General features: G+C 39.4%; 1 protein-coding gene across 1 annotated transcript; it reads right to left on the reverse strand.

The window, feature by feature from the left end:
- Positions 1 to 4404: 4404 nt before the first annotated feature.
- WBP4 (WW domain binding protein 4) lies at positions 4405 to 25345 on the reverse strand. Its single transcript, XM_010576653.1, has 11 exons — positions 25333 to 25345; positions 24998 to 25109; positions 19684 to 19756; positions 18115 to 18177; positions 17893 to 18016; positions 16878 to 17099; positions 15968 to 16023; positions 12817 to 12883; positions 10677 to 10837; positions 9397 to 9623; positions 4405 to 6990 (listed from the first exon to the last, which is right to left on the reverse strand). Exons 1-11 carry the CDS (start codon positions 25343 to 25345, stop codon positions 6783 to 6785), a joined length of 1326 nt encoding a protein of 441 aa, XP_010574955.1. The 3' UTR covers positions 4405 to 6782.
- Positions 25346 to 25483: the final 138 nt, after the last annotated feature.

Below are 25483 nucleotides of genomic sequence, written 5' to 3' on the forward strand. Positions count from 1 at the left end.
CCCCTCTACTACTAGATTTTGGATGTCTCCAGTGCAAGTATTGAAATTGAGCAGCTAAATCCCTTCTCCCAGCCTGGTCTAGTGCATTCTGAAGGACCTTTGTCCTGTTAAGCTCATCCTGCAGTTGCTCACACCGGGGTAGGACAGCAAAGTACGGCTACGCTCAGTTATGACGGAGAATTCGATACAGAGCAGACCCACTTCTACGGGAGGTCATTGCCTGCACCGCTCTGCGTTGCTAAAAGCAGATTTGCTTCTCCTCATTGAGAAAGCATTATTGGAACCTATGTTCTCTCCTAACTTCCAAAATAATATTTGAAGCTGTATTTTATTTGAAGTTCTTCCACTCCAGCCTTTCTGTGGGACGCAAGAGCTGAGAGATTGCGATGGGGTTTGGCTGTGGGAGGGATGCGGGGTATAACGATGCCGTCTCAGGCATTTTCAGGATGGATTACTCTGAACTTGGGCTCTTCAGTTCCTACAAGCAACTGTGACTCCCAGCAGTGACATCACTAGCAGAAAAAATTACGATTAACAAAGCCCAGGGAGGAAAAGGAAAGGGAAGGCAGCGAATGGCCGCTGGGGACAGCACAACTGGTCGTGGGAGGGCAGAGCAAGAGCAGGTTCATCGGGTAGAAAAAGCCTTCTCCTGCAGCTTCCCATTTCGTTGCCAAATCGCGTTACAACAAAGAGAACAAAATGCCACCCGTCTGCCCGGCTCCCCCTCGTGATCGTCAACGCGCCTAACGGAGCGCCGATGCGCAGGCGCGATGTTGCAGCTGGTGCAAAGCACCAACTTCATCTCTCTTCAGCTCCTGTTGATTGACGTGACACAAAGTTCTTGGATCTCCTTCATCTCCACGCTGAGGTCTCGAGCGGCAGCGCCTCGCCCAGCAAAGAAGGAAACCAGACAAAAGCCGCGCCTGGAAGTAGCCCTTTTAATGACAGTGGAAAGATGGACGCTTACTTAAAGATGGAAAGAACGGCCCTGGTACCTTACCTTTGTCAACAGAAGGTACGAGGGAATGCCTCGGAAATCCTGCAACTACAAATGGATTTGTTCACTTGAAGTAGCAAGCTGCTTGTTCTCCTTTAGCTAAAAGGAAGAAATAGCCAAATGCTGTTAGCAACAAAACACATTTCATAGTCTGGCAGAACTGTTTGCCTGCATCATACCCGTTTTTTTTCTAGCTGCTTAGTACAGCTGAATAGTTTTTTCACTTTCTGTAAAAAAAGTTGCCAAAAGATCACGTTGACAAAAAGATTTTTTTCAGTAAAAGAAATGCTATGAAATAATTTACATGCATTTCCCACCTTTTGAAAGTGTGTATCTTTAACTCGCAGGGCATTGTTCATCATTCTTAAGACCAGCAGATACGAAGACTACTGAATCACCATCTGTTCTCATCAGAAAGTTTATATATTCAGCTACATTCTGAATGTCACTAAATAGTAACTACAACAAACCTTACCTGAACTCTGTTAAGAATTTTAAAATTAACAATTTTAACCCAGGTCATTTATTACTCATAATCGATGCACAGAATGAAACAATCCCCAGTAACTGCTTAATGTGCTACTGGAGGGCACCCAGGCACTACGCTGGTGACCACAAAAGAAATATATTTCTTTGAAGAAGCATTTCCATATTTACATACCGATTTTGGTTTATATTTACCCCAGACCCCATTTTTAACAGAGTACGTGCCCGTAATTCTCTCAGGTTGTCTAAAACCCTTGAATAGATAAACAACGGTAATATAGATTGTTCAAATGAAAGCTTTATTCAGTATTTTCAGATAAACTCCACTTCAAGAGCTTGCAATATTTTGTAATTGCAACTGAGAAGCTGTTAAAGACAAACCAGATGTTTAACTTTGCAGACAATACTTATGAACTAACACAAGCGCTTTTCAATCACCCCACTGTTCTTCACTGTATCTTCAGTTAAGCAAGCCATTAAAGTCCACTGCCTTCATCTCATGGCCTGTATAATGCTGTTGTCTGGTTTTTGACATAGACTATTTCTACTTTTACAGGTAAAATCAAACCTGCGTTTGCTGACACTCTCTGGGAATCCTCTTGGGCGAATTTAGCCTTTTTCAGATTATTATTTGCAACACTTTTTGCTTTGTACAGAAAGTTTTGTTCAAGCTGTATCCTGAAACATTTCACAAAGCTACATTTCTTAATCACACAAACGGTTAACACAATTTCTAAGTTAAATAATTTAGCAGGTAGAAGGTAAGAGGACTTAAGAGGTAGATACAAGAGAGACTGAAGAGGTATGGCTGATAGCACGGAACCAAAGGGTTGCCGCAGCGGATAGCAGAAGGCATACAGACAGCTTTTTTACCAACAAGCGAAAGGATTTAAGGGCTGCAAACCCCGTAGGAGGAATGGAATGAAATCTGTCTCAGGAAAATGAATTATCAAGGAAAATCAAAATATCACATGTAGTCAGTCTTGAAATAGCTTGTACGTTGTTTGAAAATAGGTAAGGCTGTACTTCTTCAGGGTGTGATGCAAAGAGGCAGCAGAAGCGCTTGGAACAAGCTGGGATCTGGAGACGCGGTGGCCTACATAAGACGACGTGAAGCTTTCCGAAGATCTCGGTAGAGCAGGGGATAAGGTGAAGGTGGACGCTAGAAACGCGGCACAGCGGTGATATGTAGATTTGCATATATAGGAATACTGGAGGAAGACGGTTTGAGGAAGACAGCAATAAGAATAAAAAGTACTAAAAAGGGGAAACACAACTCAAAAAGCAAATCAAGGAAACCAAGCAGCATGAAATAGTTTTTTACTCCCTTTCTGAGATGCCAAAATTTGCACTGAAATAACATCTTTGGGGGGGGGTGGGGTGTAGAAGAAAAAGGAGAAATGTGTATATACACGTACGGGTTAGTGAATTTAACTGGGACCCACGTCATGACCAGCTGCCCCACCTTCTAAATCTGAATATTGGGACTGGATGATGCTGCAGCACAGATTTTGTCTGAGGGTCAAACAAAAAGCAAAATTTACCCTATTGGGAAAGTCTGGATTTCAATCTACAAATTCCCAGGTGAAGTGTTAAAATTTGGCTTAGCCTAAACACGAACAAGGATTATTCTGTAACCTGAGTCAAATCGAGCAGGTCTCTGCACAGCTCCTGGCATAAAAAATGTCCAACAAAATAATTTTCTTTTTAGTATATGCAATGTGTTTGCCTCTAAAAGCATCACCAACTTCAGGCAGGCCCTACTGTAAAAACACACAAACCAAAGCTAAGCGTCCTGCATTGCGAAGCTGTCTTTCTAAACAGACAAGACAGGTGAAAGATGAGGCAACGAAAGAAAAACACAGAGCAGTGAATTGACTTGCTCAAAACCACACCAAAGAAATCATCAGAAATTGCAATGACTCCCCCTTTCTCTCCGACACTCCTTCTCATATTGCTAATAACGTCTACGACAGCCCATAAAGCCAAGGATGTAGTCCTCACTCCAGGAGCCTGCAATAAAAGCAGGCAAGCAGATAAAAACACGCTGCATGATAGAAAATGGATTAGTCAGAAAACAAAACACTATTCTTCTGAAAACACTGTTCTTCTGAAACAGTAAAAGGAACATTCCTTTGTCAAAAGCCAGCGCAGCCCAAGGAAGGATTAGCAGATGAGGAGCATAACTGTGCTAATACCTAGAGGATTCCTACCGCAAATTCCAAAGGCAGAAGATTTTGCAGGGAGATAGCACAGAAGGGAGAAAGATCTGAACAGATGTCCTGAAAAAGCAGCGTCTGCCTTAAATCTCACACAAGACAGTATTTTTGTATAGAAGAGAAAATATTTGGTTTAGATACACAATAAGGAAATTGAGTGACAGCATGGTGCAAAATTAAACAGTGGCTTTGGATATATCAAATTTTATTCAACTGGCCCTTATTATAATTTACACTTACGGACAAAGAATAAACTGGTCTCTCCTCAAACTGACTTTCAGAGGTAGTGGGGAGCGAAGCACTGTATTTATTTGTGAAATGCAGGCTTTAGAAGTCACATCAGCAAAAGCAAGCTTATGGTATTGACACCAACCTTACTAGCAGTGAACAAAGAAAACATTTAATCTTTTTTCCTAATGTTTTGGTTTGTCCGTTTAACACAGTACTTGACAAAGACCTTTGGTTCATATTACAACAGCAGCTCCTCAAGGAAACAAGTTTTGAACACTTTTATTTTCAGATGTTTTTAAACATCTGCTCGAGCAATTTAGTTACAGGTACCTTAAATCACTGCCTATGACTACTTCAATGTGACAAAACATTTTTAAGGAAAGATGCTAGTATTTTGGGAACCTCACTAGAAGAGGAAAGATGTCCTCCTCAGAGGATATTAAAAGCAGAGCCTACAAAAGAACTATACTACTGTGTAAAACTGTACTAATAAACAATAAAATCATTTTACAGAGATAGTAAAGAAATGTATCTACTTTAGGCTTGGCGTGACAGAAGCAGGATGAGTACAGCAGTACAAAACAAATCTGTAAGAAAAAAACTCTGGGCTTGAACAGAAAGCGGGATCAGCTTTACCTCAGCAGCTGACAATGGCAAAGGAGTAGAAAGAGCTAGTTGTACTGGGAAATCACAGGGCACCCATGGCAGACAGCATGATGCAGTCATGTGAAAGGCAAATGTGGTTTAGGGATGTATCAAGAGTTATTTCCAATACGCTAAGGAAGTATTAGTGACATCACGCATGGCCTTAATCTTCCTTGAACATAGAGTCAAGGCAAACTCGGGCTGGAATGGATGAAGAGAAGTGCTGGCGGAGCACTGAAGGTCCTGTGATTTCAAAGAGAAAAGACACAATGGATTCAAGAGGAAGAAAAGCTACTTAGCTGAAGGGTAATACTTGTGTAAATTGGGAGGAAATGAGTGTAAACTGGCCACAAACACAGCGAGGCTTCAAGTTGGAACAGGCTCCTAGCTGCTGGAGTAGTGTTCAACTAAGAGTAAGAACAAAACCTGAAAAACTTGTTTTTTAAGAAACCTGACAACCTCTCCGCAGCAGAAAGGACATTTCTCTTCTAGCCTTGCATGTGAGGTCTTTCTTGTGGAGTACATGTTGCACATTCCTGCATCTATGACCGTGAGAGCATCTAGCACCCATCCTGCATCTCTAAATGACAATTCAGAGCTAGGTATTACAGGAAACTTTCAAATTTCTCACAACAAACATCAGAAGAAATACAACCCCGATGAAGCCAAAGAAACGCATGGGATTAAATACAATACTTAACTCTCTTCTACACACAGAGAAAAAGTCACAGAATAGAAAAACAGACTTCAGTTTCCTTTGTAATACATGATAAACCAGATTCCCTGTCTTGCACTCCTTTCGCCGCTGATCTGGCAGATTAACAGTCATTTTCTCAATTAAATTCAAACTCAGCAGTTACTGACTCTGTTTTGCTGTAGCTGCACTCTGACAACTGTCTTAACTGCACCTTCTGTTTTTGACTGAGACTCTCCTGAACAAAACATGGTGAGCTTTAGGAACAGAGACATATTTTTTAACGGAGTCATGATTTGAACCTTTATGGTCCACTGTTTGATAACTAAAGAAGCAAGGAGCGTAGCTATGTTCTTACGCAGCCACTGAATCTTGATGATGCTGAATGCAGACCAATCCCACCAAGTGAAGAAATCAAATCTACAATCCTTAAGAAAATGTCCAAGCCATCTGGGACAGTACAGCCATCAGCTCTACTTGTGCCTCTTTTGTTTTCCTCTCCTATGGTACCGAGAACGATGAAGCTTAGCCCCTCTCAGCTTAGTGAACACTGCAACTATTCAATACACTCCTATAATCAACAGACAAAACCCATCAACCTCAAAAAGCGTGCTGTATGCTGTAGCAGGGCCAGGTCTTTGGAATATTTTTTCATGAAAACGTCAGGCAACTGTTTTTTTACAGCGAAAGAGACAGAAAGAAAACAAGACCAAAAAAACAACAAACCTCAAACCCTTGACACATAAAAAGAAGGAAAAATTCAAGTAGAGAAACAATAAAGATTAATAGAACAGGAATACACCATAGAAATATCTACTCCAACAGGGATGGCTCTGGTGCTATTATTAAAAGTTAAGATTCATCAGGTTTAAAACTTCTGCAGGGGTTTAATACATTTATCATGCATGTACACAAATAATTTTTCAGAACGTCATTTGGACTGAGTGGCACTGATGTGACTAACTCCTCTAAAAACAGCTTTCAAATTGAAATGTTGGCAGTCTCACCACCTACTCTTTTGCAAGCGATTAGCCAAGGGTTAGTAAGCACAGTATTTTTACTCATTAGTTGGGAAACTACTCCACATAAACAATCTTGGGGGATGATTTTACTCTCTAGTACATGCCACTGATCCAGTTCCTCTGTAAAAATAAAAGGTCTGCATCATTTTTGCCAGATTAAGGATTACTACATTCTCCCATACTTAGAAAAGGAGTAAAAAACCTTATGCAATGTATTTGAAACAGCATACACAGAGCAAATCGAACTTAGATGGCATGGTTAAAATAAAAAATAAATGTATTTACAATATTGCATAAGTAATATAACACAAACTTCCATTCCACAATCAATCACATCAAAATAAAATAAAAAAATATTACAACTCACATATTTTAATACCTATAAATCCTTAATTTCTATCCAACATTTTCTTTATAAAAGCCTGTTTAAAATATTAAACTTTTGATTCACTCTAGCTTAAACAGAATCTAAAATGATTTGTTAAGTATTACTGATCACTTAGTCTTTGTCTTAGGTTTCTAGATTTTCCATTTTCAAATTTCCTCTTTTTAAATGTTGGCACCCCTTCTGTCAGGTCTCCAAGGGAGGTGACTGTCTTCTCTTTAAATATCACTGTTGCATCTTCTGGAACCTCTAGCACCGGAGGCGGTAGATTGTCACTCTCTGTACTAGGAAGCTCCAGGTCCACTTTTTCACTGAGAGAAGAGAGGAAAACATAAAAGGGTTAATCTACATGGAGAAAACAACATGGTGTACTGCACAGTAACATCCATATTTAATTGTCAAAGCAGCTTTGAGCTAGATGCAGTCTTCTAGCCAAGATCATTATCACAACAGGGATCAAGAAAAAAACAACAACCATGTTCTTTGTTTCTTCTGTGTGGGCTGCCGTAAAAAGTAAAAAACTAAGACCCCATTCTGTACAGAGCTTATAGCATGGCCCTGGCACTCATCATGTAAATAGTCCTGCAAAAGACAACAGGGCTGCATGTGTGTAAATTTATGAATGTTGAAAGACAGTAGTCAGTGAGTAATTAGCAACGGTTCACTGCCCAAAAGCTACTGAGTAGTTTTCCGTTAGCGTCCATCCTTGAGGGTCTGCACAACAGAACAGAGAACAGGCTTACCGAATCAGCCAGTGACCCCAAGTTGGGAGAAGCAGCTTTGGAGAACAGGATCACAGCTAATACTGATCTGAACAAATCAAAGACATCGTCTCAAAGTGACCAATCGGTTTTAAGGGTCAACAGCAAAACACTGTGTTCTACAAGAATAACCCGTGGCACAAACATACAATGGAGGACAACCAAACAGTTCGCAGAAAATGATCTAAACCACAAGTCCATCAGGAATCCAACCAGCATAACACTGCTGCAAAGAGATACACATTGTATTCCTGCCCAATCCGTACAAGAAATCTTGCAGTACTACTGAGTGTTAGTCTGACGTCAGCTCGTGTGCTATACCTAGTTTCAGGTCCTGTGCTTCAAGGAAGACATCGATCAGCTCAAGCACCCAAACAAGAGTCACGAGAATGATTCCAAGTCAAGCAAGTCAAGAAAATGTGACTGTTGCAGTATCCCGAAAACGTAAACCTCCTGAAAGTGGTTGGCACTGTGCCTAGTCTCAATTTAAAGTAAATAATGAACAACTGCATTTGTCTTATTTACATGTGTGTTTATCTCAAGCCTGTATGTTAATGTACAGACTGATATATAAGGTTCAGTAGCTGAAAGCACTTTTTATTGGACAGTGCTTTCCAAAAACCTGAAAGAATTTATCAGCTCTGGAGTCAAGGAGTGGTTAGCTGGTCCAATACAGGAGGCGTTATGTGAACATCATCATCTCCAAGGAAGTATATCAGTGCTTAATTTAGTCGAACAGTGTCACAACTCTATCTCCTGAATAATTTAGAACTGAAATGCTGGAGAATGGGGTGAGTATGCGGGAAAAGACTGTTTTCATTCTCTGAAACCTAATTTCTCCAGACTCCTAGAGGGCCCCACAACAAGAAACTGGCCATAAAAGACAGCATGCTTCACAAAAAAATGAGCCATCTCAGGCATTATGCAGCAAAACAAAACAAAACAAACTTCCTGATCAAATGCATGTCATGAAAACATCTGCAGTACATCAGTTGGATGTGGGAGAAAGAGATGGCTTCCAGATTTAAAATTGGCATTAACTAGATTACACGTTTTGTCTTTCATCTCCTTAGTTAAATCATTACAGACAGTGTCTCCCACCACATTGTAAGAGCCTCCAGGACTTACCCATAGTGATAGCAGAAAAGGTTGTAGTAGATTTTGTTTTGGTTTTGCTTGACTTTGTTTTGAAATGAGGGAAATTAGGGAACAAGAAAAACAGTTGAACCAGAAGTCTTTTACTGCAATACTGGATGAAAGCAAGACCACAAAGTGCGAAATGTTTGTGGAAGTAACTCAGCCAAACATACCAGCCTTAGGTAGAAATTGCTCAGAGTCTAAAAAAGCATACTCATTATGTCAGCAACTATAGATCCCATAGGAATTAATTCAAAGCAATGCTAACCCAGTACGATCAAGATAAGGTTGCTGGTGGTCCTAGAAGATCAAGATAGATCTTGAACTCCAGGCAGACTTAGCCCAACTAATTACTCATCAGAAAGAAACAGAATTTAGCCTGGAAGCTGGAGGCTCTGAGAAAACTGCCTGTGCCATTCCAAGACTGGAAGCAGTTGAAAAAAGTCACAAGAGCTCCAGAGGCAGCTGAACCAGGTTGTTGAAGGAGACAATGTTAAGAAACATAAGCTTAGAGTAACTACATTTAAATAGTTGATACTCAGCCTCTGAGAAAAATGACGGATGACAACGATCCTTTAAATCACCTAATTTACTTTGTACTCATGGTGAACTTCCACACTAAAACCAAAACACCACCACTATCCGCCATGGAGAGCTATTACTTAAAATAGTCACTGTTGAAAGAACTGTATTTTGGCTACGTTTCCATGCACTGCTGTGCTAATTCTGCCAGAATTCAGAAGCAAAAGCTTCAGCTCTTGAAAACAAGTATTCTGGAAACAAGTATTATGAAACTAACTATGATAAAAAGATCCTCACCATGGTTCTTCATCTTCTTCTGCTTCTTCTTTAACTGCTTTCCATTTTCCATAAGGGTTGGTCTTGTTAGGTGCATCACTAGAGGTTTCTTGGGAAGCTGATGTACTGTCCTCTTTATCAACAGTTTCTTCTGGCTTAACTTCTCGCCATTTCCCATAAGGACTTAACTTTTTAGCTCTGGGAGATTTTTTCCCTTCCTCTGATTCTTCACCATTATCTCCTTTCCTCTAGAGAGGAAAAAACCCACCTTAAGCAAAAATGCCTAAATAAAAACACAATGTAGCTTTATTTTACATCTTTTATTTACTATTATCTACTATTCATACTTTTCAACCAAGAGTAACTTGAAGCAATAAACTCATATTGTAATGAAATCTTTAAATTTTTCTTGTTGAGCTTTCATCACATACAGAGTTGAAAAAAAATCTTAAACGTTACAAAAAATTAAAGTTCGAAAATCCCATCTATCAAGGCTGAAGTTAGCAAGGAGTAGCCAATACAAACTTACTCAAAAACAAAGTTTAGCATGTCTTAAAGAAAAAAAAAAAGGCAGGGAGAGCAAAAATTCACATACGGCTTTCTGTGCATGCAGATACACACACTTTACAGCTAACACCTGGTAGTAGTTTATAATGATGCACAGTGATACAAAAATATGTATTTTAGAATTAACACCTGTCCATTAATACATTTTATATTTAAACTCTCTCTGCCTGTTCTGAACTACCAGTTTCAGAAAAACCATCTGACCCAACCAGAGCCATAATCACACCCTTTATCTTAAGTTTTAAATCTGAAGACAAAAATATATAATCGATGCAGATTTTGTACCATGTGCTGCCAATGTTTTTCTCAATTAATAAGGAAACTACAACCATGTCATATTCAGTCAAAAGCATTCCCTAAAGGTCTCTTGGCAGTTACATTTACCAATGAAGGTTTGAAGTCGTCCTCACACTGAAATCCAGACCATTTTGTGGGTTATTTCAGCGAGATGACAGTGCCCTTTCTCAGAGAACATGACATTTCGTGGAGAATTCAAGCTACTTCTGGTGGGCTGAAGGAAAGATCATGCTTTCTATTCTGGAACAGTGCCACTAATGGGCCAAATAATTAAATAAAGATTCATTTTACTTTCAAACAAGTGCAAACTTCTACTTTCAGTCATACAGTTTAACCTCATTACGATGAGTACAGCCTATCACAAGAGATAAAAGACAAATCATCTTACACTAGAAAATTAATACTGTATGTAAAATAAATCTGAAGAGAAAACTTACCTTGAAATTTGTTTCTGAACTCTGTGCTTCATTTTCACTGTCTTCTGAGTCTGATTCAGATGCTTTGGAATCTGTTTCTGCAAACTCTTCAGAATGCTTGTCACGTTGACTCTTCTCGTTTGAAGATGAAACAAAACCATCCGGTTTCTCCCATGTGGATACTGTCCAAGATATTTGAACAACCACATTATTTATGTTTCCAATTCTGATCTGTTACTGCTTTGACAACATTACCTTTCAGGAGCAGTGCTGCCTTATGCAAAAATAACAGCAAATAATTTAGCACAAGGCTTTTGCCTTTGGTACATTTCTAGTAATAAACATAAACAGAAAGATAACATTTCCCTTCCTAGCAGAGATACAGTCATGACAGCTGAGTTCACTGTTGAGAAAGCTTGTTCTAATTAGCGCTTTAAGAAAAATATCACGCACAGCGAACTGCGGTCCACAAGACTGTGGTCCCTCTCATCCTCACACAGGACAGACAAATTGCCCTCTCGAGGTGTCCATTTGATTTGGGTTGTCCATTGATTACAAAGACAGGATAATGTAAAGAACAATAACTGCAAGCCTCAGCAGTCCAGGCAGATAAACCCCTTCTCCGTGCTACTTGGCTTGGTAACATTAGGTCTCTAATTGAAGAGCTGTCACGCAAACAAGGAAATACAAACATCAATCCGAAAAGACCTGAGAGTATGTACAGGATATGACCTCATTTTCAATTAAAAGGTAGTATTTCAGTAAATATACTGAGAGGAAATATTTAAGTAAAAGTTGACTCAATGGTCTTAAAACTGATTTTAGTAACACTAAGGCAAAAGTACACCAACTTTCAAGCTATAATTTTATATAAGCTTTCAAATGTAATAAACCTACTATTTTTCCAATTATTTTGCCTACTGCCAAAGAAATCCCTAACTGAAAACAACACTTAACAGGTATGCGCCTAGATGTATCTTGAAGAAGTAAAGGTGTAAGAAACTGGCAATGACTGACTTTGCATGAACAGAACAGTCTCTTAAGGGTACTGCTGTCATCTAGCTTTAGACAAGGACCTGAGAAAGTTCACTTTCCTAGGTGCCACATACAGCCAGTGGAGTAAGGTGCAGCCTTCCAAACCATGACTTGCAGGGCTAAGCCTGGAGATATCCGTCTCCTAAGTTACATGCCTGAGATGAGACACTATGACTATTTCCCTCGGTTAAAAATTTGTCTTGCCTTCAGAGGATGGGATTAGCGTTAACAGAACTGACAAGTAATTTTCAAGCATTTCCAAGACACTTACAGTTATATAAAAGTAAGGGATCACTTTCAAATGTCACAAGCCAAAATTTTACCAGATATGATGATTACAAAGACATTCTTCATGTGTCCATGAAGAACTTTAAAAAACACCACAACCAAAGGCATAAAATGTATCTGAACTTAGAAGGCAATGTTTAAAAATAACCAGCGTCTCCTCTCCCTTTCAAAAGAAGAAATCACAAATCATTTGGGCAGGGGAGCGGCATGTCAAAAAACTGAAAAGTTTTGGTTTTTTTCTATTCTTGGCATTGTTAGGAATGCCACTTCATACCCAACAGCAGAAGGAAAACTAATAGCCAGCATAAAATCACCTCTCTCCAGAGAGGCATCATTGACCTTAAAATGATTCAAACAGATTTAGAAAACAGATGTCTGTTCTGAGGGACTTACCACTAAGTTCCCCATCTAGGGAAAAAAAAGAGTAAAAGAAGTAGGAGGTAAGATTCGGGACTCTCTTATCAATGCTATGTTAGCAAGAGCCAAAGTTTAGGACATTCTTATACAGTCCTACATACTTGTCAAAACAAAGTCCTGCCCCTTTCTGGTTTCCAAACTATAATTTCAATATATATATGTAGAAAAGAAGAACCCATAGTTTAGAGTTGTAAGTTGAATGTGTAAAAAAACCTATGAAGCACAAACGTATACACACTGACAATACAGCTATAAAGCCATCACTGACTTAAGCAGCAAGTATATTTCAACTAAGTTAGCAGCTTAAAAAATACAAAACTTAGTAATGGCCTTAAAATGCAGTTATTTGCAAAACAAAATGCTTCTCTGAAAACCCTCTCTTCTGAAACAAGAGCTTAACTGGAAAACAAGCTCTCCTTACCTCCTGTTTGCGTGTTATAGTAATAGGTATGACCATCTTCAGTGACACCTTCTACCCACTCTGCTGCCTAAGAAAAAGATACAGGAGCTAATTAAAAAAAGTTTTAAGGATCAGTCAAAGCATCACTTACAAGACTATTCAACCCTTGAGTATTTTTTGTTTGTGATAATTTTACTCTTTTAAAGCTTGAACCCCTAAAGTTGCTAGAAAACATTCCCTTCGACTCAAATGAAATTGAATTGCTTAACTTAAAATGTTGCAAATGCACATACACAATTTTTTTCAAACAGGGGGTAATTAGTATGAGGCAGTATAGTAAATGCTGCCACACGGTTCAAATTATTATATAGGCCACTATTTTACACATTTTTTATTTTCCAAAAGTAATCACCCCTGAGGTTGTAATTTCCTGTTTGTGTCACTGTCTTTAGTAGAGATTGATAAAAAATTCCTCTGGAAGACTGAGGGTTTTGTGAGGGCTACAGAAAACTAATACCAATAAATACTATCACAAATTAAACATAAACAAACAAAAAACCCCTTCTAAAATTTATCGCAAAATGGATCTTCACCCAAAATAATTGAAGAATCAAACTTTGCAGGAAAGCATGCCAATGAATTTACTTCTTTAGTAAAGCATCAATTTCAACAAAGCACTGTTCGTCCCTCCTGAGTAATAAATACATATGAAATGTGGCAGAAGTTGCTGGTATGTCTTTGTGGATGTGTAATTAAAATAAAAATGTTTTGCAGAATCAGCCACAGCTAGATAATCAGTCATTACCCACAACTTAACATCTTATGAATCTGATTTTCATCAACACTTACACATAGAACTACTTCACTGCTCCTTAAATGAACAAATACTGCCTAGCTCCCCCTTATTAGGCAGAAGATCTATGCAGATTCACCATACATTATTTTTGCATTAATAAATGTCTGTGTGTGTGTATACAGACATATACACATACAGATAGGCTTTTGCACACATACCTATACGTTTGCTTAATACTCTTTTAAAACTTTGTCATTTTTTAAAAAACACAACAAAATCAGAAGTTAAAGTTCTCGCACCCACTCTGTAAACAGGAAAAATTCTAACAGCTGGTTCAGAGCAGGCAAAGGCAAGAAAGCTTTCAGTGAGCAAGTTTCCTCAAGGTTTAGCTCTCAAAAGTTTCAGCGTGCTACTGTCAACAAAAGAAGCAAAAGGAATATTTATTTTATGTAAGCAGAAAAATGACAAAAACCTAGTCTTAAGCAGAACCTATCCTTTTTGTTAGAGTTAGATCCTGAGCATTTTAGATCTGGTTCTTAGAGGTTTTCAGCAGGTATTTGATGCTAGGCACACTGAGTATCCTACTACACAAATGCTAACAACCATGATGTCAATCTAACTAAAGTTATAGGTAGTCTTCAACATGCCTTTTCGTTACTCTGTTATCTCCACCTCTTAGGAAGTCTGAGCAGCAAGCTAACGTGCTGTAAAACAAGGAGGGCCTGTGAATTCACTCACGCTTGCACTACATATTGCAAGCACGCCCTTTAATTTCTGGGCAGTGAGTCCTCGTTAAGAGATCTGGAATGTTCCCAATATCTTTAGTTCAGACTAAATAAGGGAGCAATCAAATGCTTGTTTATAGCAATAGCGAAAATAACTCAAGACACCACAAAGTCACCGAGCAGGGTGAGGGAGGAATGGCAAAATACGGCTATGTGGCATCAGAGAGATATCCGTGGCTGGAGGTCTGCATTTATCATAGAGCTGAGATGAGCTAACTTCAAATTGTTGCCAAGAAGGGAGCTCCTTCTCTCCTCCAGCTGTTCTCTCTGCACCAGCATTTCTCTGATTAGCCAGAGAGCTGACAGCAAGGAAGGAAGCCTACAAAGCACTAACCTAAACTCTGATGTCTTCACTCCCTGAACTAGTTCACTGTCAGGGCAAATATGCACCAAGGACCACAAAGATTAGTCACAGGACCATCTCCTTCAGTGGAAGGCTACGGTAAGACTGGCTTATAAATATTGCAAAGCTACGCCTTGACTGAAAAGATAAAGTTGAAGTGCTGGTTAACAAGCAGTGCAAAACCACAGGATAAAGGAATCAGAAAGCCAGAGTAGCATGTGATGGGCAGCTCTGACATGAAGTGTGCAGTCTCTCAGGAATGAGCACTGGATGGAAAAAGACTGCATTCTGGAGATAAAACATTGCCTTAACAAGAGATGGAATACAGGCAACACTTCACGTACACTTTGTGAATTAGTTCAATTGCCTAAAAATATACACAATTATAACCACTTCCTCCTCTGACTCTATAAGTAAACCAGTACCAAGCATAGGCTACCTTCTGAGATGCAACAGCATAGAGCTACAGGATGTTAAACACTCTGGAAAAGCCAGAGTTTTTTGATCTCTAACATAATATCCAACATTAGCAAGCAAAATGGACTTTAAATCATACTGTACATATGACACCTATCGTGAAAATGGGAAAACATAACATCACTTCACAGGAGTGTTGTAAAAATCCTATTTTTAATGTTGTGAAGCACAAAAATCCTGGAATGGTAAGTACCAGGTGAAAGCCCATTAATAGTAAGAAGAAAGCTTTCTGTCTTTGGACTATTCTGCAAGTTTTCCTGTGCCTTAAATAAGAAAGTAAAGTAATATGCTAAAAGGTTGCTTTCACATCGGTTCTATGACCTTAAGAAACACTGGAAAAAGAGAAATTATCACATAACGGTATCCTAAAGCAAATACAAAAAATAGGCACTCTTTTTTAACTATCTGACAATGCAATCTCAATGTTTCCTAAGATAAAGGAGTCTTAACTATTTCAAATGTATAAGATTTAATTTTTTAATTACATTTCATTCACAAAAGGTTACAGTTTTATGGCCTGAAGTATAAAAACACAACCACCGCTATCACCTCTCTCCCCTTGATAAACAAATTAGCAAAAAAAAAATTCTAAAGTAAAATTTCAGGTTTCATCAAGTCTATCATAAAACATTCTATATATTCAAATTATGTTTTCCTAAGTTTACTAAGACCAATTTATCTTCTGCAATCAGAAGACCTGCAAATTGCCTAGCTTATTTCTGATAAATGTTTACAAGGCAAAGAAAAGTATGAACAACATTATTTGATTACCGTTTGTGAGTTTTGAGAGTTGCCTTGGAATCCTTTAGGTTTCTCCCACTGTGATTCTTAAAAAACAAAAACATATTTCACCCATCATTCAATCCTGTTTATGTTTAATAATCTTTAGAAAAAACAGATCTAAAGGGTTATGACACTGGTGTGTGCACACATGAAAACAACTAATATAGATACACCTCAAAGGAATATAAATCATCCTTGATCAAACTATGGTATGAACAATAAACCAAAGTATCATAATTACAGTTGGCTTTACCAGGACTAACGACCTTCCAGACTCCATTAAACTATGGCCTATACACAGATACTGGACCTTTGGTACAAAAAAGGTGTTTGGTGGTTTTTTTTTAAAGGGTAGCATAGGCCAGAAGAAACTAAACACACACAAGATTTTTACTTTGTGGAAGTTGTCTTGTATGAGGAAAGACTATGGTAAATACTAATGTAAATCCTTAAATTTATAAGAAACAGTTTGTAATATTCTCATCAATCATAAAAGAGGGTTGCTTTTATGCTCTAAAGTAGATCATAACACATAGTTCCTGAACAGTAGTCAGTCATTTAGGTAAATCTGGTAAATGTGGAAAGAAACAATCAGACACCAACCCAACTGCTCTTATTTACTTGGGCACAATCAATTTATTTCACATTCCTGATCAGAAAGCTTCTTTAGGAAGAACACAGCTATCTTTTGTATACTTAACCTTTGAAAGGCTAAACATTTCCAGAAACTGTGGAATTACTGCATTCTTCCATTATTAACAAACAGCAAAACCCCTCTGAAGTTCTGGATTCCTAAGTCTTGAATGTTAAACATCAAAACTCCATCTAATTGTTCCCATTTTAATAGTTTTCATTTATACACAATTTATATCTGTATTTGTTCCTCACTAGTTTTTACCTCCTGTTCTTGTGTTGTAGTAATATGTATAGCCTTCGGGAGAAAATCCTTGCACCCACTCCTTCGTTTCAATTTTTGGTGGCATTGAGGTGTCCTGAGGTGTCTTTTTTTTCTTTTCTTTCTTTTCCTTCTTTTCCTTCTTCTCTTTCTTTTCTTTCTTTCCTTTAGTTTCCACTGTGTTACTTTGAGTTTTACCCTGTGTCGAACTGGGACCTACATCATCTTAAAGAAAATAATACTCCCTTTTTAAAAAAGAGTAATAACCTGAGTTTAAATATTAGTCACTCTTGAGCAATAGCAAATAGGAAATTTTGTTCCTATGAGTATTTTCACTCATTAGTATTACACTCGTAGCAGGTAAACTTAAAAGATTATATTCAAAGCATCTTGCATTGTAGCAATACTATATTGTCATAAGAAAGTCTAAATATCACAAGATGAGTAACATAAAGAGAAAAACTGGAAGGACCAACGAGCTCTAACTAAACAACAACAAAACCTAAGAGAGTTATGAAAAAGATAGCTTCTACAGGAGCTTGAAACTACAAACTTTTTTTAAAGGATAATATGTCTTCATGCCGACAGAACAAAGGTACTTGCTGAACCGCAAGCTGCGTAGGAGATTCTTGTCTCCACTGTTTGACACCAGTGGGAACCCAAACTCTCCTACTCAATAGGTACTTTTGTCTCCAACTGGCAAAAATGAAACATAAACTAAGGGAAGCTGCACTGCTGATTCAAAGCACCATGTGTTATCACATTGTTTAATTTTTCTACTCCAAATTGTATTGTTCCATGGACCAGAGGATAGCGTAGCCGAAAACATTCTGTACTGCAACTTCCTACTACTGGCAATTTGCAGACTCCTTTTTTTTTTTTTCTCTTTTTTTTTAAATGAGCAAACACAATCCTGGAGGCCTCCTCTCATGTTCCTAAAACCTAATTTTAGAAAAAACTTTCCTACTCAATATTCTTTCAATTCTGTCCTTAATCTTTTGGCAGCTATATGAACTACCTGGCTTAATTCCAAGCCTTTTCAAATCCTCTTGATAGGCTTTCATTGCAGCCTCCTCCATTGCTGCAAATTCTTTTGACATGTTTTCTTCTTCTTTTGCTTTTTCCAAACTTTTCTTTTTAATCTAAAACAAAACAAAAAACCCAAGAGAATAAATTAAACAAGTCTGATAATGAAAGAGATTAAAAATAAGCATTCATGCAAATAAGATATTTGAGTTACCTCACTAATTCTTTTTGCCACATTTTCTTTATGATTCTTTCCTCTTTCATGAAACTCAATGCTCTTCAAAGCGAGAAAAAACCAAGAAAAATAATACATATTATACAATTTTAATTCAGTTAATTTTAGCTAGTTATAATCTAGTTAGACTAAATTTAGCTGAACAAGCCTAAACGTAACCTGTTCTGAAAACACTTACAGCAAACACTACAGCTATAAAATAGCTATAGGAATTCAGGAACACTGCGAAACATTCAACATCAAAATTATGAAAAATCAGTAATGCTCCAAAATGGTATCATAAAATTTCATAGTCTGCATTTGTAAGCTTTAAAATTTTCAAATAATACTGTCCAGCACACATATTAGAGACAAGTAACAGGGAATCTGGGCTCCCTCTCCGTGCTATCTTTCCAAGTATCATCCCTTGATTTTTTTTTTTTACACTCTCAGTTTTCATGCAAACTTTTAAAAACCATATGGCTTATGTAGTGTTCCAAATATTAGCTATGGTCCTTAATTAGATTATGCTACGCTCCACAAATATCCCATGAACTTAAACTAGTACGCAGGTCCACAGATCTGAGAGAGAGAGAGAAAGAGAGAGGAAAAAGCAAAGTGGGAGAGTTGGGTAACTAAGGACAACAGAACAGTCCGCAAGCCAAAAAGCTGCCAGAAAGAGTGAAGCTAGTAGGAACTGGAAGGAGTTCAGAAGCTCCACAGGTACAACAGTGGAAGTCCTCATGTGGTTCTCACAAAAACCATCTGAACTCATTTAGGTGTGCAGATGTTAGGTCCCTAAGCCTGACCTAGTAACCCTAGAATTTCCTTGCATGAACCAATGTGCAGAGGATGCACATCCAGGGGATGATTAATCTCATTTAAAGACAGACTTTATAATTTACCCAAATCCCCACCTTTAACGTGTATTTCTCTTCACTGACTACAAGAAACCTAAACCAGTTAGCTCACACGTGTCATTCTGAACTGCAGGTATCTAACCGTAAGCCAGATGAAGCACAGCTCCAGGAGCTCCCCTGGCATCAAGTCAGGAATGCAAAACTTCTAAGTAAGAAACCAATGGGTCTAGTAGTCTGAAAAAGGCATCTGCAAGTCAGAAACACCTTTCCGTAACCCACTAACATTTCTGTGGGCTGTGTGAAATGAAAGAAACCTGCTTTAAATGCTTATAGTGCTGGCTGTACCAGGCCTACCATATATAAACAGTACGTATGCCAGGTTTTGCTTTCTACTTGCATATGAAGGCTAGGAACAGGCACAGACAAAGTTTCAAGACAGATCAAATGTTAAGTTACAGAACCTGAAGAAAAAGCAGGGTCAGGTATTTCAGTTCTTATCTGTACTGCCAAATAGAACAGCACACACCATCTTGTACACAGGTATGTGGCTCTCACATAATATATTTTAAATAGCACAAGTATTACAAAGGCATTTTTTAAAAGCAAATTTCATGCATCAATAGATTATTATCAAAAGTTATGCTAAAAGCCTGTAATTCAAATTCCTAGTACTTCAAAATCATTGACATAGTATGGTAGACCATCGTACAGGTCTGTTGTCTGCTATCCAGCACTTGCAGTAATCGCAGAATTTTTTTGGCTGAGATTTCCAGTAATCGGCCCTGGGGAGAGAAAAAAAAAAGATGTATAATCTGAAACAATACTCAAAGCCACAGGTTTTTATATATATATATATATATAGCTTCAGAAACTAAATTTAGTCTTCTTTGGGAGATTGAGTCCTGAGAGTTTGTTTTTCTTTTTCTTTTTTTTTTTTTAAAACAAAGTATGGGGAGCAAGCAAGAGTAGCTATATTAACTACTCTGTCCCATAAAGCACAGTCCAGTATTGGGACTGTGCCCATCTGACCCCTGAAGACTGCAAAATTTTTACAATGGAGGTGATGCTACAAGAACCAGAAATAAAAGACAAAGCAAGCCAGAGATAAACAAGTAGCTCTAGATACCCTACTTAAACACAGAACCGTCAGAAACATGCAACTTGCACTATTTTTCATAAAAATGTGTACAATAAATGTTTCTAAGTGTAAAACTTTAGATTTAATGTCGAATTCCACTTTGGATACTGTACACAGTGAGCTTAGCAACACAAAGGTGCCATTCTGGACAACATGAGCTACTGTGGGGAACCCTAGAACAGACTCTGACCTGCGGGGTCACAGACACAGCAGTAAATTGTTTGGATGTTTCAGCGTAAAAATGTATTTCTGAACCATGCAATTTTGGTAAGTTGCATATGTGTGAGGAAACTTGGGGAAAACTCTTCAGAGCCAAAAAGTTGGTACATAAGTGTATTTAACAATAAGACAAACAACCCCTCTAATGGCTGTTTCTTCATCAAAACCCGCTTTCTAATGCCAGATGAGGCTTGTGCAGAAATAACTCCCTTTCTCATTGGCTTGCAGCTACAGAAGCAATGCTTTGGTTCAACAGAACACATTCTGACAACAGACTTCTATGTTTTTAAGTTAAAATGAAAAAGAATGAGGGGCGAAAACAAAAACAATTCAAGATTACACTGAGAATATTAAAAAAGATCAGTCAAAAAATGAATCTGTGCCTTCCATCTGAAGGTCAATGTACAGAGTTCAAGGAAAATACTTCCTGACATTTTTAGTCAATAAAAACAATTCTTCCATGTATGATCGGACCCTCAAACCCTATGATACGTGCAAGCAGATCTCTAGTAACAGCAACAGACCTCATCGACTCAACTCCTAAAATTTAAGCAGATCTCAAAAGATGTTCTCCTACCAGTATTTTCCACCGATTTCTTTCCTAAATGCTACTGGACATCACACCTGTTGCAAACCACTGTAGCTACACATAGAGTGATCGTGCTGGAGAACCTGAGGGCACACCTGGGGCTTAAGTACAAATCCAGGTCTTGACGACAGAAGCCTTTTGTCTTCATCTCCTATCGGTTCTGATAAAGAGTGGAGCTGGCTCTCTGTCATTACATACAAAATAAATGTAAATGATACTCTGTGCAGAAGACCTGATATCCCGGGAACCTCAAATCCTCCATTTCATGATTAATGATGTTAATTGTGTAAATTATGGTCCCAATTCTGCAACTTATGACCATGAGGAGTGTTATATGCTGAGTAATTCTCTTAAGGATTTTCCACTTGAGTTCATACCACTCGAAAAAAGAGCAACCTCAGCTGAAATATCCACCGAATAACATCTGCCATTGTAACAACGGTGGAGCCTGCAAAGCACCGACAGTGCTGCAATGAGTGCAAACCAAACCAAAGAGGAGTGTTTGGAAAGGAGCAGCAACTGAAGCGAGACCCCACTTCAGTGATACGCTACAAGTGCTTCACAGGCTCTGGTCACAAACCTGAAAGTTAATCCAGATCGATGACAATGTTCAAGTATGTGATTATTTTATTAATCTGCCAAACACAGGCTTGAGAGTAGATGCTGTTGAAGTGGTACAGAGGTCTTTTACACTTGAATAATTGTGTACAAATCAATGGGAAACAGAGTTATTTTAAAATGTCATTGCAGTCAAAACAGTACAGCTTTTAAGACTCCTCATCTTCTGCCTGCACTTACATCAGTAGAGTTAAGGTTGATTCTTGTTTTCAGCTTTACAGCTGGGCCAACCTGCTAAGGACCAGAAAGCTGACCAGCTAGCCATCGCCACCACAACTATCTTTTCCCCTTTCACTAAAGCGAAGGGACCGTCCAGAGTGCATCAAGACTGGCTTATCCAGGTTCGCAGGGTTGAGGTTCAGCACTATACACATTTACCCAGGTGTGGCTCCCAAACGAGAGCTCGGTGACACGGACTGGGAGAGGTGCGCAAGTTTCGCTGCGAAGCTCTACCTCCTGGGAAGGGTTCTGACAAAGCCCGCTTGGAGCCCGATTGTCCAGAGCTGGCTGAGTAAGTCAGCTTGGCAACCCGCTACTGGACACCCAGGGAGCAGAGCAGTGCCGATACAGATGGCTACTGAGCAACTTCTGGACAAACTGCTGTAAGGTTTCATCCAGAGTTGGAAATCCTGTACTAACTTGCAAGAAATTTGTGTCTCCTGAAGAACAGTGATTTTCTTTCAGCTTTTACTGGTCAAACCACTCAGGGGCAGAATGTGCAGCAGTTCAGAGGGCTAAAGAGGAAGGAGAGAAAAAGAGGGCATGAACATCAAATTGTTTTCTTGAAACTTTAGTGAAATGACAAACTCTTTGCTGGCAACAGCCGCAGAGTGCAAATAACGTCAATGTTAAAACCATTTTCAGATTTTGAAACTCATTTAAAACTTCAGAGGGAGTGAGAAGATGGGGAGGAAGAAGTAGCAACTCTGCATTAACAACACCTGCCACATTGGCCATTTCAAAAGATATGAAAACGCTGAAACTCAGAGAGAAAACTCCTGAAACTCAGGTATTTTTAGTTTGCATAATTCATTTCTTGAGCCACGAGAATCAAGCAGCCTACACTGCAATGACCAGGTTACGCACTCCAGCACTTGAAGCCCATATCTGGGAGCACACAAACGGGACAGGTTCTGTCAACGACGTTCAGAAAATAACCTGCAGAGTAACTCCAGCAGTACTGGGGTCCAGGGCCCCAAACTGTCAACCTGCGAGCTGCTTCTCATCACAACTTACAGTACTACTTATGTTTTAACAGGTGGTGCAATCAGCTTTCCTCATATAGGGAAGCTTAAAAAACCCTCACAAAGAAGCTATCTTCAGCTGAGACAGCTTTGCCAAGCTTTACTTTGAGACTGGGCTGGAGGTGTTTGTTCCTACCACATACCAGCCAAAATTAAAAGGGTGGTGGGGTGGTGGTGGTGGAAACATAACAACTGTTTCAGGTGGATCTGAACACAAGAAAAAAAAAAAAAAAGGAATTTGGCTGTGCAAACAAAATTTAGAAGCATTTGCTTTGAATAGCTCTGTTCTAAAACGTCAGACTTGAAATTTGGCAGGGATGCAGGGGGGTTTGTATCAGGGATGTATCTGTCCAAATTATAAGCCTTTGGGCTTAAAAAATATCATACGCATGCTCAGCAGTTGTCTTTGGTTTTAATATCTACAACTTCTGAAGACTTTACACAAAGTTAGTATCTTACAGCTTTCTGCAGGTTTGGGCATTGAACAGCTTGCACGTGCATCATCTCCTTGAGTACAGGTGTGTGAAGTGAGTAATATATAGATTGAAGTTCTTGACTACACAAGGAAATGAATTCAGAGTAGCTGCTGTGTCTGCTCTGTATCAGCCACTCAACAGGACACAGTATTCAGAAATAGTAACAAATTCTATTTGGGAATAGTGTGTACTTTAAGAAAAGTAATAGGTCTGTAATGGAAAGTAGAAAGAAGGAAAGAAAAAAAACCCAAACACGTATATTTCACAATAGACCCTCCTCCACATGGGAAGCCATTCCAGAACAGCTAATTCTAATTCAAATATCCCAGTATTGCTAAGACCCAAGAAAGCAATGCTAAAATCAGCAGGGAAGAAGGCCAAAAAGGAAAACGTTTTTTTGTACCGTGAAGTAGGTCCCGGTGCCATGGCCCTAACGACCCATGCTCCCAAATAATTCACAGCAATTCCATTCATTCATAGTGCACTAATCCTACCCTAATAACTCTTCTTAGATACATAACCTTAATTTTTATTTAAAATAAATGGTATTTAAAAATAAGGACTCAAGAAAACAGCATCCCTGACACACCGAGTACACGGGCCTGTCCTTCTACCTAACCTTAGCTTCTTGGCCTTCTAATATCACACAGAATATATGCCTACATGCAGCCTCCTACAGAGTAGTACTGGATGGGAATTTCATCCACATGAAACAAGGCAGTTCTCTGAAGGGTTTCATTCTTCTGGCCTTCAAGTCCATTATATTTTTGGCCATTCTTCTGTAAATTCTAATTTACAACCCAGGTGGCTGCTTCTTTTTATTACTATATTAGCCCCCTCTGAACAACATACCAATCATAATATCCCACAAGACAATCTGAGCAGAGAGCAGAATCTACAGAAGCTGCTCAGTCTGACCTATACTGGTGCTGAAAATCATTTGTGTGTATCTGCTTTGCCAGATCTCTTTTCTGAATTATAAATTATGTAACTTGAAAGGTAATGCTACAAAAATTTTTAACAACATACAAGAATGCACAAGACTATCAGGGCAGGCAGCCTTCTGCATGTATGGAGCTCCAAGGGACCTCATCTCCCCTAAGTTCAGTTGTCAAAAGGCGAGATACCGAGTTGTCCAAGTTCTCCATGTCAATAGACGGAGACTGTCATCTCTAGTCGCTGAGAGAACGCCACTCTTTCCATCCGAAATAGGTATCTGAGTAGGAAATTGGACTCGATAGGTGCGCGTTTCTTCCTTATACAGGGAACCTAAAGCGAACTGCCTGAGTCAGCCTTCTAAAGTTAAATATCTGAAGTCAGGGGTATCTACTGAGAGCAGAAGTCTGCTGCTGTAGATGCAGAAGAAGGATATGGGCTATGTCAGGAAGAGTATGATAAGAATTAGAAGAGAGGAAAAAAACCAGCAACATAAATTGGGTCAGGAGACTGTTCAGCTATAATTTTAGCAATAACTAAAATTAAGAACACTGCTGTATGCAGTATCAGTCTGCAAGACAGGCTCACACAACCTAACCATCAAATACTTCCCCACAGAAAGATCTCTAGAGAAATTTTTGATCCGGTTAAGATTTTTTTTTTTTTTCCCCCAGCACGGAAGTTCGGGTATCTTGAAAAGTAACAGAAACGGGCAAATGCCCCTTAATCAAGACCAACGCTTGGATTTTCACCCCCCCAAAGGTGGTCAGGTATTAACGCCAATTCTCTAATTAAACACTGAAAAGAGGTCGCGACGGCCAGCAAAACCAAGGCTTTTCTTCCGCACCCAGAACCAGAGGCCGCGGTTCGAGGGGGCAGGGGGGACGGAGGGACAGACAGACAGACAGACAGACACACACCACCACCACCGCCCCCCCCCGCTGCAGGAGCGGAGCTGCCCGGCGTGTCTGAAGGAGATAAGGGGCCCAAAGCGCAGCAGAAACAAACAACCGGGAGGCTGGGGGGGGGACACGGGGACGCACGGACGGGAGCAGAAGGACCGGAGCGAGAGGGAAATAACTCGGTCAGAGAGGCGGGGGTCGCCGGCAGCAGCCCGGCTGCCCCAAGGCCTCCTCACGGCCTGCGGGCATCGGGGCCGGGCCCGTCCCGGCCGCCGGTGTCCCCCCACCGCCGCCTTTGCCGGCCCTCCCCGACCCAGGGCAAAGCGGAGAGGAGGGGGGCTGTTCGCGGAGCTGTGACCGGCGCTGCCCGCTCCCTCCCAGCCCCCG

This window comes from Haliaeetus leucocephalus, unplaced genomic scaffold (genome assembly GCF_000737465.1).
Source record: "Haliaeetus leucocephalus isolate CR32 unplaced genomic scaffold, Haliaeetus_leucocephalus-4.0 Scaffold32, whole genome shotgun sequence".
In the NCBI taxonomy this organism is placed as follows: Eukaryota; Metazoa; Chordata; class Aves; order Accipitriformes; family Accipitridae; genus Haliaeetus; species Haliaeetus leucocephalus.